This window comes from Bos javanicus, chromosome 1 (genome assembly GCF_032452875.1).
Source record: "Bos javanicus breed banteng chromosome 1, ARS-OSU_banteng_1.0, whole genome shotgun sequence".
Classification (NCBI taxonomy): domain Eukaryota; kingdom Metazoa; phylum Chordata; class Mammalia; order Artiodactyla; family Bovidae; genus Bos; species Bos javanicus.
In genome coordinates this window covers 138,716,145-138,730,352 of record NC_083868.1, presented here as the reverse complement: position 1 = coordinate 138,730,352, position 14,208 = coordinate 138,716,145, and the positions used below count along the sequence as shown (strand labels likewise).

The 14,208-nt window shown below is 36.2% G+C and overlaps 1 protein-coding gene across 5 annotated transcripts in view; it reads left to right on the top strand.

The window, feature by feature from the left end:
- ATP2C1 (ATPase secretory pathway Ca2+ transporting 1) overlaps positions 1-14,208 on the top strand; it is a 154,640-nt gene that overhangs the window by 138,330 nt on the left and 2,102 nt on the right. For 4 of the 5 annotated variants that reach the window (XM_061421518.1, XM_061421527.1, XM_061421554.1 and 1 more), the window contains 8 exons: positions 686-783; positions 7,918-7,968; positions 8,857-9,023; positions 10,212-10,280; positions 10,951-11,067; positions 11,864-12,011; positions 12,538-12,633; positions 13,850-13,991. In XM_061421518.1, the coding sequence (XP_061277502.1) occupies positions 686-783; positions 7,918-7,968; positions 8,857-9,023; positions 10,212-10,280; positions 10,951-11,067; positions 11,864-12,011; positions 12,538-12,633; positions 13,850-13,991 (888 nt within the window). The remainder of the gene's footprint in view (positions 1-685; positions 784-7,917; positions 7,969-8,856; positions 9,024-10,211; positions 10,281-10,950; positions 11,068-11,863; positions 12,012-12,537; positions 12,634-13,849; positions 13,992-14,208) is intronic. The other variant, XM_061421547.1, reaches the window with a different exon arrangement.

Genomic DNA, 14,208 nt, shown 5'->3' with positions numbered 1-14,208 from the left:
TACCATTGTTGGGAAGATTATTTCTAGAGAAATTTCTCAGTGTTTATTTTCATTTACATAAAACTACATGATACTTCATGGGATTCCCAGGTGGCACAGTGGTAAAGAATCTGCCTGTCATTGCAGGAGAGGTGGGTTCCATCCCTGGGTTGGAAAGAGCCCCTGGAGGAGGAAATGGCAACCTACTCCAGTATTTTTGCCAGGAAAATCCCATGGACAGAGCAGCCTGGTGGGCCTCAGTCTTTGAGGTCACAAAGAGTTGGATATGACTGAGCGACTCAGCAGACATGCACATAATACCTCAGATGAGCCACCATCTTGCCTGGTTTTTTAGTTAAAAAGCACTCTTAATCTTCATTAAAATTGAGCTCTTAAGCAGAACCCACATGGCCTTGTTTAAATTCTTAGGTATGGTACCTAAGTTTAAATTCTTAGGGTCGAATTGAGAAAACTCTTTATTCTTGAATTTAAGCAAAAAGAGTCAAACAGAAAACTCAAAGACTTTTTACTAATTCGGTTTTATCTGTCTTACCATAGTCTTGTCTTGTAATCCCTTGATACAAGAATGTTTTATACTTTTAAAGAGAAAGTGAGTTAATAACATCGTTAAGTGAGCATTATGTTGACTAGCCTATCAAGCAAAAGCAGTTTGGTTAATTATGTTTTCTTTCCCATTTCACTTTAGCTAGTCGTCTGGGATTATATTCCAAAACCTCCCAGTCAGTCTCAGGAGAAGAAATAGATGCAATGGATGTCCAGCAGCTTTCACAAATAGTGCCAAAGGTAGGCGTAAACCAGAACCTTTCAGACTAAGGCTTTATTGTAGGCATTACCTCTCCTCCTTCAGTGTTAATGAAGCTATTCATTTGAAAACAGTTGGGACATGGCCACCACATTTGTTGGTCTAAATCATGAGGCAAAATTTTATCACTGAGATCTGTCTTATCGTTGAGTGTCTATGAATATCAGTGCAAATTTGTTAACTTCAGCAAGAGCTCAGTTTCCTCTGAGAAAGATACTGTGGAAAATTAACAGTGGTGCTTGTATTTATAAAGTACAGAATGGAGACAGATCATTACTTTATACTTCTTATCCTTGTGTTCTGTTTTAATTGAATGCGGGTATGATTTTTTTTTTTAAAGAGCTGTCATTTGCATACAGTAAACTTTTTCCTTTTTAATGTACAGCTCTTAAGTTTTGATGGATGCCTGTGGTCCTTGTAACTAACACCACACAGGTTCCTCCCATCCCAAATCCTCTTGTGGTCAGCTCCTCCCTCTGCTTCTAGTACTTGGCAACAATCATTGATTTTGTTTTCTGTCCCTGTAGTTTTTGCCTTTTCAGAATGCTGAAAATGGTATCATACAGCATGAGGCCTTTGAATCTGCTTTTTTTGATTTAGCATAATGCATTTTTAATTGCTGAGTAGAATTCCACTGCACTTAGTGAATGTTACCAGTGCACCAGTTTAGTTTAAAGACATTTGGATTATTTTCCATTTTTGCTGATGATGGTTAAAACTACTAAAAACATTTGTATATAGCTTTGTAAGAAAATAAATATTCATTTCTCTTAGATAAATACATGAGAGTAATTGCTGGGTCATATGGTTAATGTATGTTTAACTTTGTAAGAAAATGCCAGATTGTTTTACTTGGCGGCTTTATTGTTTTGCATTCCCATCAGCAGTGTTTGAAAAGTGGTTACCAGCACATGGCATTGTTAGTTTCCCCACGCCCATTCTAATAGGTATATCATGGTTGTCTTATTGTGGTTTCAGTTTGCATTTCCCTCACAACTAATGATTTTGTGTACCTTTTCATGTGCTTATTTGCCATTCATATATTTTCTTTAGTGAACTGTTTAACCATCCTATTTTTAAAAAATGTTTTATTTTTGGATTTTGGAAGTTATTTTGTGGATAAAAGTGGATATATTGTGGATAAAAGTCTTATCAGATATTTGATGGGAAGAAAGTTTTTTCCATTTTGGTTTATCTTTTTAGTCTATTACCATTTTACTTTAAAAAACAGTGGTTTTCAATTTTGGTGAAATCTAGTTTATCATTTTTTTCTTTTATGGATCATGCTTTTGATGTGTTATCTAAGGACTCTTTCTAACCCAAGGTCACAAAGATTTTTTCTTATTTTTTAAGATAAAAGTCTCATACTTTTAGGTTTTATACTAATGTTTCTGATCCATTTTGAATTATTTTTGTCTGTGAGAAGTGGGGTAAGGTTCATTTTTTTAATGTATGGTTATTTAGTCATTTTAGTTCCACTTGTTGAAAGCTAAGCTAAGCTAAGCCACTTCAGTCGTGTCTGACTTTGTGCAACCCCATAGACGTCAGCCCACCAGGCTCCCCCGCCTCTGGGATTCTCCAGGCAAGAACACTGGAGTGGGTTGCCATTTCCTTCTCCAATGCATGCAAGTGAAAAGTGAAAGTGAAGTCACTCAGTTGTGTCCGACTCTTGGCCATCCCATGGACTGCAGCCTACCAGGCTCCTCCGTCCATGGGATTTTCCAGGCAAGAGTACTGGAGTGGGGTGCCATTGCCTTCTCCAATTGTTGAAAAGACAGTGCTTTTTTTCATTGAAATGCCTTTTTAGAGCATCTGGGAGCAGTGTGGATGTGTGTGTCTTCTCCTGATAGTTTTTCCCTACATTTATTTCTAAAAGAATAAATCCTGTATTAAGTTCCCTGAGGGTATTGAGACAGAATGTACATTAGCAAATATATATGAAATCTGCGATTAATTAAACATTTTCCCATTAGATCTTTGTTTAGCCTTTTCCCAGAGATGCTAACAAGTAGTGACATCAGACAGACTGGAAGTTTCATTTTATTTGCTTTCTTCAGTTCACTGTCTGGCTTTCTGATAAAAATGCTAATGAACTCTGAAAACCAACCTGAAGGCAGTTAGAGAAGGAAGAAAGGCAGTTGAGAAGTAAGTTATAAATTGCATTATTAGCATGACAAATTACATCATTGGTCATTTCCAAATAAGAGTTTTTTTGCATCAGTTGTGGCAGATGCTCTGATGTTATTCCAAAGAGAGGAGCTCATGAATTGCTTAGAGTCGTCCTATTCCGTAAATACCAGAGCTTCTTTCAGGTTTATCATGTCTCTTCTTCCAGTACTATCAATGAATTATTTCAGTCGTTTCAGCTGAGCTGAGCTGGACTTCTCCCCATGACCTCCTATGCCCTCAACCCTCCTTGGCCTTTTTCCCCATTTTTATTGTGTGTTCATGTAACTCTTAAGTCTTGGTCTTAGGCTTTTACTTTAGAGAAATTTGAAAAGCTTTTCATTTATTAGTGTTAGAAGCAAAACAAAACTTTTTGTAAATGGCCAGCTCAGTGAGGTTTTACCGCATGTACTAAAATCATATTAATTGACTATTTTCCTTTATAAAAGGGTTTTTGGCACTCCTCTTCTATAATTCAATCACACATTCCCAATCCTGTAACATTTCTCTGAATTCAATCACACATTCCCAATCCTGTAACATTTCTCTGTCCTTTTGACCTAGGACAATTAAAAAATAGTATGGAAATGGAATTTCCATATGGGAATTCTCCATGTTTTTTTATTTATGATTTCCTGAGTGTGTTTGCTATTGGTAAAAATGGACATTCTCTTTTCTCGTTTGTTTTTTATAGCACTGCCTCCATTCGTATTTTTACTAATTAACCAGGTCCCTATAATAAAATCCCAGTTTGTGTACTATTTAATTTTTGGTACGTTGTCAATACTTATTTCAACACATCAGGTATTTTTTAATCTATACTGGAAGATTTGGAGACCTTTGGGACATTATTTTAATGCCAAGAATAATATTTCTTTCATTAGCCTCTCCTATTTGTATTTACCTACTTTCTTCTCTTTATAACTTCATTTCTGTTAATGTTGATCAAAAGAATTGTGAGTACGGACTACAAATATGACACTGAGAGACAGATCCACGAGAAGAGAAAAACCCTTTTGTGGGTTCCTTTGAAAGTACACAGCCTTTCTCCATTTCCCTCCACAATATTCCCTGCACTTTCCGCTGACAGAGTTCTGCTTCTTTCCTGTTGTCCTTGTGCTGGTCTACTGTGCTCATTCTGATTTGCCCTTCCTGCTCCTATACTAAGTGATTGTATTCTGTGCTTATTCACCCCCTTTTAGGTAGAGAAACAGAAATAAAGATTAAAAAGATTATAATAGAGGAATTTCAGTTACCCCCCAGTTCAGTCCTAGCTCTGTGATAAGTAGTTGAGTTTGTACTCACTTCTAGTTTCTTTTTAATACCTAATTTCTTCAGGCCATAATTTTGTGTCACTAAATTTCAGTGTTTTTACTCAACCAAAAAGATTGATGTGCTAATCTTGGTGCTTTAAGGAGACTTTACTCTGTGCAGCATTATATTCCGTGGAAGTCTTCAGCTTTGTATTAGAGATCTGCTTAGTCTCAAAGAAGCTGCTTTTGTTTTTGATTTGCCATCAGAGCTTTGAAATGCTGAAATATCTATATCAAGTGATAGGTGTACTGGATGCATGCCAAAGTAACTTGTGACTATACAAAAGAAGTATGTTTTCAGCCCAACAGTTGATCTATTATCCTCACTGCCATTGTTAGTGATAACCTGTAGTGGCTGTGAAGGGGTGATTTGAATGTTTTGAATGATTTGCTGTGAAACAAAGGCAAATTTTTACTCTGTATGACCTGAGTGTTTGTAATTAGTAATTAGCCTTTTATTTAAAAATTCTGTAAAATCTGTAGTCTTTGCTAAATGCTCTTGTACTCCGTTCTGTGTGCTACATGATTAAATTTTTGCAATAATGTAGAATTTTCAGTTAGAAGGTAACTGGTACATTTTAAATACATATGCAGCCAAGTCCTTTTTATTTTATTAAAAAATTGTTTTTAATTGAAGTGTAGTTGATTTGCAGTGTTGTGTTAGTTTCAGGTGTACGGCAGAGTGATTCATTTTATACGTGTGTGTGTGTGTAAGATTCTTTTCCCTTATAGGTTATTAGAAAATACTGAGTATAGTTCCCTGTGCTGTAGAAGTAGGTCCTTGTTTATCTGTTTTGTATATAGCAGTGTGTATTTGTTACTCCCAAACTCCTAATTTACTCTCCTTCCCTTTTCCAGGTGGCAGTAGTGGTAGAGAACTCACCTGCCCAATGCAGGAGACACAAGGAATGTGGGTTTGATCCCTGGGTCGGGACGATCCACTGGAGGAGGAAATGGCAACCCACTCCAGTATTCTTGCCTGGAAAATCCCATGGACAGAGGAGCCTGGTGGGCTACAGTCCGTGGGGTCACAAAGAGTTGGACACGACTGAGCACATACACATCAGCACCCTTCCCCTTTGGTAACAAGTTTATTTTTTATGTTGTTGGGTCTGTTTCTGTTTTGCATATAAGTTCTTTTTATATAAGTTCATTTGTATCATTTTTTTGTTTTAGATTCCACATGTAAGCAATATAATGTGATACTTTGTCGAGCTTACTTCACTTAGTAGGAGCATCTCTAGGTCCATTCATTTTGCTGCAGATGGTATTATTTCATTCTTTTTTATGACTGAGTGACTGAGTATTCCTTTGTGTGTGTGTGTGAATATATATATATATATATGCACTCATTCATGTCTGACTCTTTGCAACCTCATGGACTGTAGCCCGCCAGGCTCCTCTGTTCATGGGATTTTATAGGTGAGAATACTGGAGTGGATTGCTGTTTACTTCTCCAGGAATCTTCCTGACCTAGGGATCAAACACATGTCTCTTGCATTGGCAGGTGGATTCTTTACCACTACACCACCTGGGAAGCCCCATATGTGTATATATGTGTATGTGTGTGTATGTGTGTGTGTGTGTGTGTGTATGTGTGTGTGTGTATGTATATATATATACACACACACACATATATATATATACACACATACCCCAAGTGGCACATATTTATATATACTATATCTTCTTTATCCATTCAACTATTGATGGACATTTAGGTTGATTCCATATTTTGGCTATTACTAACAGTGCTGCAGAGTATTAGGGTACAGTTGCCCAGGAGTGGGATTAAAGGATCATATGTTAGCTCTGTTTGGTTTTTTAGGGAACTTTCATACTGTTCTCCATAGTGGCTGTATCAGTTTACATTCCCACCAGCAGTGTAGGGAGGGTTCTCTTTTTTCCACACCTTTTCCATCATTTATTATTTGTAGACCTTTTAGTAATGGCCATTCTGACTGGGTGTGAGACCTCATGGTAGTTTTTATTTGCATTTTTCTAATAATTAGCAATGTTGAGCATCTTTTCATGTGCTTTTTGACCATCTGTGTGTATGCTGCTAAGTCACTTCAGTTGTGTCCGACTCTGTGTGACCCCATAGACGGCAGCCCACCAGGCTTCCCCGTCCCTGGGATTCTCCAGGCAAGAACACTGGCATGGGTTGCCATTTCCTTCTCCAATGCATGAAAGTGAAAAGTCAAAGTGAAGTCGCTCAGTCTTGTCTGACTCTTCGTGACCCCATGGACTGCAGCCTACCAGGCTCCTCCGTCCATGGGATTTTCCAGGCAGGAGTACTGGAGTGGGGTGCCATTGCCTTCTCCAATCGGTGTGTATAGTACTTTTTAAGCACTAAAGAATTTCCAAATGGATTTTGAATCTTTTTAAAGGAAGAATGCTTTCCACATATGTTATGTGGTTCATGGTACCTAGAGGATATAAGGGTAATCAATAATGTGATAGTATAGTTAACCCCTGAGAAAGTTTTAGATCTTTATCCTAAGATTCAGTCACTTATTCATTCATTTCACACTTGTTTATTGAGCACTGGAGGGCCAGATCTCTGCCTCATGGAGCTTTTAGTCTTAATATAAGTAGATGTATATATTATGTTGCTGGTGGGAATTGTGGAAGCTTTCTCCTGACTCCTGCTTGCTTTGAAGTAGGAAATGAGGTTGTTAACTGAGAGTGGGGCTAGGAAAGGGATACATTGGAAGCATGAGGAGGGAAAGCTAGTGTAGACCTGTCCTCGGAGAGTAGGAAAGAGAATGGTGAGTCCCGTAGGTGTTAAGTCACCTGGCTTGGGTGTGTTGGAAAGAGTGATGGGGAGGCAGTGGTTAAATATCCTTGTGAACCGTGGCAGGTAGCCCCCAGAGCAGCACTGACCACAGGTAAGATTTGTCACTGAAGAAGGGAATGGAAGACGCCTACCCATCTCCTCTCCTCATAGTGCTGTTGGGGAGGACTGGGGAACAGCCCATGTCTTGTGGATAAGCAAGTTAGAGCAGTGTGGGAGGGAGTGGGGGTACAGGTGATTTGTGGATGACTAGCTGGGGCACAGCTGTGAGCATTTTAGGAGACCAGGAAGTGGCATGAGGAAAAGGGATTAAATATATTCTTTGGAGAGAGTAGATCATATAAGCAAGTGGAGACACAAAGGAAGACCGCCTAATGACTCAAACTAAGTAGAACAGCATAGCAGTCACTTCATACTGTTTAACAGAAAAAAGGGCTCAACAGACATTGAGAAGCAGCTATTCTTTAAATCTCATGAAGACAGAAGAAGGGAAAAGGCTGTATTAGTTGAGTGTCAGTGTTGAGGAAACATGCAAGAGAGCTTTTCCTTTCTCTGTTTCTGCAATGTTTCAAGATAAAGCTGTTTTCTTTTCAGAGCTTAAACATGGGTGGGATAAACTGGGTGAATTGTTTAGATTGTGTATTTCCTTTAGTACCTAAAGTTTGAAATGGCCCTGTCGAATGAGTGTCCTAACAAGTGTATGGTATTTTCTTGAGTTTGATCTCTATGGCAAAACAGTTCAAACTGGTAATTTAAAAAATATTCTTAGTTATACGTACATAGGATATTCTGATAATTCTTAATGTTTAAGAATTTTAGTGTATCTTGTGTTTTAACAGGTTGCAGTATTTTACAGAGCTAGCCCAAGGCACAAGATGAAAATTATCAAGGTGGGTCTTTAAGAATCACATTGTTTCATCTCTGTATCCAAAATGCTTCTGTCTGTCTGCATTACTACTGGGAATTTTCTTTGAGTGCTAAAGTCAGAAGTGTTGTGAAGCAAACCAAGTGCTTTTTAAAGCCTGAGATGGAAACAGTAACAGAATTTCGTTAGCAAAGGAAGATGTAGAAGAAAACTTTAAGGAAATATCTGCAAATATAGTCTTCTTTTAACATTTGAATAGTGTAAGTCTGTTCTGATAGGAGTCTACAGCCAGATCATTCCAGTGTGAATAGGAATCATTACTATAAATACAAAAAGAAAAAAATGTTTTGAGATTGTGAACAATTTTAAAGAGCTATGATATTTATATTAGTCAAATATATACAAAGCAGCTGACATGGTATCCATTAATTCATCGGCTTATTAATCATAACAGTGCTGCGTTGTAGTAAGGTAAGGGTTTCTCAGCCTTGGCACCGTGACACTTGTGGGCCGGATAATTCTTCATTGCAAGAGACTGTCCTGTGTATTTTAGGGTTAGCAGCACCCTTGGCGCCTGTCCTCTAGATGCCAGTAGTGTCCACAAAGTCATGACACTCAAAAATGGCTCCAGACATTGCCAGGTGTGCCCTGAGAACCACTGTGTAATTGACTCGACGTCAGGCTTTACACACAGAGTTCTCACACATGGGAATATTAATGGCAGCTTTTTCTAAGCTTTATCCTAAGACCTCTGTATACTGAAGTTTTTTTTTGGAAAAGTGATGGTATATATTATTTCCAGTCTTTGATTATGTGGGAAAGAAAAAGCGAGGATTTGTATACCTCCTTATCTGTGTGAAAGCAACATTCTAATCAGAACGCCTCCCTCCCACTTCACCCCTCCTACCCCCAGTCTCTGCAGAAGAATGGGTCAGTTGTGGCCATGACAGGAGATGGAGTAAATGATGCAGTTGCTCTGAAGGCTGCAGACATTGGAGTTGCAATGGGTCAGACTGGCACAGATGTTTGCAAAGAGGCAGCTGACATGATCCTGGTGGATGATGATTTCCAAACCATCATGTAAGTTTCCTTCACTGAATGCACATCAGAGAGTTTCTTCCTAACCTTTTCTGCACCTCATTTGCAGAAAAGTGTTTAGCAATTTTAGGTGCTGGATAAGCTAAACTATTTTACTAAACTAAGCAATCTCGTTTTGTGTCCTAGTGTGTAGTTTTGGGGGAAATTATTTGTAAGGAATGGACATAAAAAAATGGCAGGGCTATTCATTTAAGAAATATTACTGAGTACCAGCCAAGTTTCACATTTCCTTGCCACTAGCGTGGTGGTATAGCAGTGAACCTTCATGTGGGTTTATTCAAGTTAAATTCAGGCTCTCAGGAATAAGCATGTGACTGGCTTTATGACAAAGATTATAAATAAAGATCCCATCCATATCTGTTTCCTCATGTTAGGAATTCTTCATGTTGCCAATGATGCAGTTTATTTGAATAGATTTGTTTCATCTATAGTTTCTAATTGATTTAAGATTCTTCCATAATAACTTGCTGGTGTCATTAACCCATGTGGCCTCAAGTGGAACATGTGGGCCCTCAGGACCCAGAATTGCAAGGTTCTTCTAAGGATAGAAGATACTTAATTTCCATTCTTAGAATTGTATAAAAATCTCAGAAGATAGGATAGTTTGTTTATAAAATACATGTTTTCCTAGACTGAGCAAAATGAATGAGAGGATTTTCATGAATCTTTGTAAAATATATTCTTTTTATAATCCTGGTACAACATATATCTAATTGTATCTAGGAATAACAGATGAGTTAAATTCTGTAATTCTTATATCATTGCCACTTAATTTCTGACCTGCATTAACTTAACCCCTTACCATACATCTGTACCTTTAAGAAAAATAAACTTAGGAGGGGTAAAGATCATTATTTTAGTATTATAAATGTATATTATTGTCTTGTATAGAAACACAGTATGTGATTTTAATGTTGACATGTCTTTTAAGAATAAAAATTATTGTGTTATGAAATTAGTTCAGGTACAGTTGGAGGCTTGACTTTAATGCCTTGCCAGATAGTGTTTCTGTATTTTTTTCTAGTTTTAATTATGTTAAGTAAAATTGTTTTATTAATGTATGGGTTTTATCAGTAGGGAACTTGTTTTCAAAATTAGTTCCACAGTATTGCTGTATCCTTATTTTTTTGTGATTATATTTTCTCACCTAATTTTATTTCTAACTTTCAGGTCTGCAATTGAAGAGGGTAAAGGGATTTATAATAACATTAAAAATTTTGTTAGATTCCAGCTGAGCACGTAAGTTTGTAAGAAATTGTGACAAACTTATGGGTCTTACAGATAAATTATTCAAAAAGTAGAATTGAAACAAAAGCCTATAAGCTTCTGGCTCTGATTCTCATATGTAAGTTTTCCATTGTGAAAACTGGATTCTATCCTAAAACTAAACATGGCATGATAATTATAATTACTAAATATAGTAAATATAAAGCTAAATATAATTACTTGTGTATATCATCATCAAAATATATTAATTGTTGTGGCTTATTTAATACCTTCTGAAGTAACTAAGAAAGGGGTGTCAAATTTTAATTTTTCTTCTTGGTATCTTTTTCCAAAAGCAGAAGGGCTTTTATTGTAGTCTATTACAAAACACAGTTATAAAAATATCATTGAAACTCTTAACTGTTATCTGAACTCAGTTAAAAAAATCTTCCTCTTTGTTGTTGTTATCTAAACACTTTGCAAATCCTTTATTAAACTGCTGTGGATCATAAGGGCTAACTCTTTAGATCATAAGGGCTAAATAGTCACACTAATGAAGCAGTAGTTTACTTGGAAATATAGGCTTCCTTTAAAAGAACAGTAGTAACATGAGAGTTTTAAATGCTAAGAAAGTGATTTCATAAAATTAGCAAGAATTATACAATGTTGATACATTTTTAAAAATAACTCTTTCTTTCGATAGGAGTATAGCAGCATTAACTTTAATCTCACTGGCTACATTAATGAACTTTCCCAATCCTCTCAATGCCATGCAGATTTTGTGGATCAATATTATTATGGATGGACCTCCAGCTCAGAGGTAAGAATTTCCTCATTTGTAAACTAGAAGGACAAGGATAGCCTTATATCCTGATAGTTAAGCTCTAAGACTTCATTCCCAGTAGCATCGGAAATCTCTGCAACATCATGTTTGTTTTAAGTTGTGTGATGTGAGCGTATCTTTTACTCTTCTGGGATGCTCATTCATGCATTAGGATCTGAGCTTTTACACTGAGATCAGAGCAGGGAACAGGTATAGTCCCTGTCCTTTAAGTAAGCTGTTTGTTTCTTGGACTAGAATGTAATGGAGAAATCTCTCTCTGGCTTTAGTGCTATTACCAAGGTTCCACCATCATTCTTAGAGACTTTGGGAAAGTACTGAAGGACTACTTCAATATTGTAGTATTGAGCATCTAATGGTTTCTTTTATAATAACGGGGCCCTAGATACAGCTTTCTTAACAAAGTAATTAGTATGTATCAATGTATAACAAATTATCCTAGTTGAAACTTCCTTGCATGAAAGATATTTCAAAATCCAGTTGGTTAGTCATGTATTTCAGGCCATATTTGCAATAAGTTATATAAATGAAATGGGGCAGTTTTTTGAAATTTGATTATCAGGCCCCTACCAAACTGTGGCAAATAAACAGCAAAGAGTGATAAAATTTATGGTTATTTTTGAGTTATCATAGCCAAGGTTTTCTTCATAATTCAACATTTTGTTTCCATAAGAAGGGATTTAGTTTCTGGGATAATTGAGGTCAATGAACTTGTGAAAGTAATAAATCCAAATTTTACTTAAAACTTTAATTCACTTTTCTGTTTGTTTTGAAGCCTTGGAGTAGAACCAGTGGATAAAGATGTCATTCGTAAACCTCCACGCAACTGGAAAGACAGCATTTTGACCAAAAACCTGATACTTAAAATACTTGTTTCCTCAATAATCATTGTTTGTGGGACTTTGTTTGTCTTCTGGCGGGAGGTATACTCACTGGATAAGCTGTTTTATTATATGCATTCTGTATGACAGGATTCCATTATTTTTGTATGTTAAACAGAAGGCTGGAAGTTAGGATAACCTTCAAAAATAGGATAAAACATTTAAAAATAGTTTGATTTCAGTATTTATAGGTTAATAGAATTCCTGATTCATATTTTAGAATTATTTAAATATGCAGAGAAATATCAAATACAATAAAAATGAACATGAATATTTGGGAAGAAGTTAGAAAATCTGAGCCTTTAGTATAGCTATTTTAATGTCATTAAAAAAGAAAGTTGTTTTAATATCCAGTTTACAGTTTGGGAGAAGACTTTTTTCTTTATGTAGACTACAGCTATTCTTTAGGTGACTTATTTAAAGGGTGTATGGGAAATTTAAGTTGCTTATATGTCTTATATCTTAGACTAAAGCTTTTTTAAGAGAAAGAAAATATTAGCCCTTTTAAAGCATGTAGTATTTGTCCATTAAATTCAGCCAACTGAAAGTCTTTTTCTCCTCTCAACAGCTGCGAGACAATGTGATAACACCTCGGGACACAACAATGACTTTCACGTGCTTTGTGTTTTTTGACATGTTCAATGCACTGAGTTCCAGATCTCAGGTACGCTTGAGTGATTGTAGCTGGCTAATTCAATTGGGTAGAGTTCTCTCTGTAAGTGGGCAAGGTTTTAGCTTTGCTTGCTTTTGTAGCCTTGGTTACAGGTCCAGATATAGCCTTCCTACAGACATGTGTTCTAACAGGGATGGGAGATTTGGGGAAATAGGCCTTAACTTTGGCCAGAAGATTAAAGTAAATCACAGATGTCATCACCTGATTTTTCCTCTCATTTTCATATTATCTGTAGCTATGTGATAGGTTCAAGTTAACATTATCTGAGCATAGGACAAAGTTCATAGCTACTGTTAAGATGGTGTACTTTCTTCTCATTATAGAAGAAAGTATTGTTAGACATACAGGAGCAGTTTTGTGCATATTAACATTTTCTTACTATCTCCATTAGTGTGTCAAAACTTAGGACATTTAAAATTTTCTTTTTTTCCCATGCTGTATCTTAAGGTGGATGGTCTTCTCTTGATTGAAGTGCTTTGATAGAAATTAGTGGGCTAGAACCTAATGATACTTTTTCAGAGCATGTTGTTCTTGGAAACTAGTTATATTTGCCGCCTGATTGTTCAATTTTAGAGCACCTTAGGCATCCTTAACTATTTATTACCATTCGCCATGCTTGAACTTTCCAAGTACAATGCATTGTCATTAATTTAGACTAATTTTTAAAGAAGCTATAGTATTTGGTTTTTGTTCTATGAAAGGCATTTTTACTTTTTCAGTATACATGTAACTAAGTCTAATCTTCAAGAAAGTTTCTTAGATTATGTACCTTAATGAAATGATTTAGAAAATAATCATATACAAAAAAAGTTTGTTATGCTCTGGAAAGCTAAAGGAAGTTTCTTTCTGTGGCCTTTATTTTTTAATAAAATCAGTTTGTTTTTTTTTTTTTTTGGCTGTGCCGTGTGGCATGTGGGATTTTTAGTTCCCCAACAAGGGATCAAACCCAGGACCCCTGCATTGGGAGCATAGAGTCTTAACCATGGGGCAGCCAGAAAAGACCTAGTATCACTTTTAAAGAAAGTCCTTGATAAAGAAAAGCTGCTTTAAAATTTACCCTACTCTGTGTGAATTATTCCAAAATATAATTAAGAGATTTCATGTACTAGTATTGTAGAATTCAGTCCAGCTTACTAAAAACTAGAGGTGAATATTATAGTAAAGAAGTTGTTTCTGGTAATAACTGAACTCTCTGCTCTGCCAACAGACCAAATCTGTGTTTGAGATTGGACTCTGCAGTAATAAAATGTTTTGCTATGCAGTTCTTGGATCCATCATGGGACAGTTATTAGTTATTTACTTTCCTCCACTTCAGAAAGTTTTTCAGACTGAGAGCCTAAGTATACTGGGTAAAAGAAATGTTATGTTTTATAATTTATATATTATAAATGAGTTGTAAATATTTTCTAATGTATTTGTCCTAAGAAAACTTCTTTTAAAAAGTGAAGTAAGTGGCTTGCTTTGAAAAATATGTGTGCTGTTTGTATTTGGAATCACATTTAGGAGAGTCACTCTTCCAAATCTGGTTTTAAACTTTTCTGGTAATTTTTTTCTTGTTAATTTTTT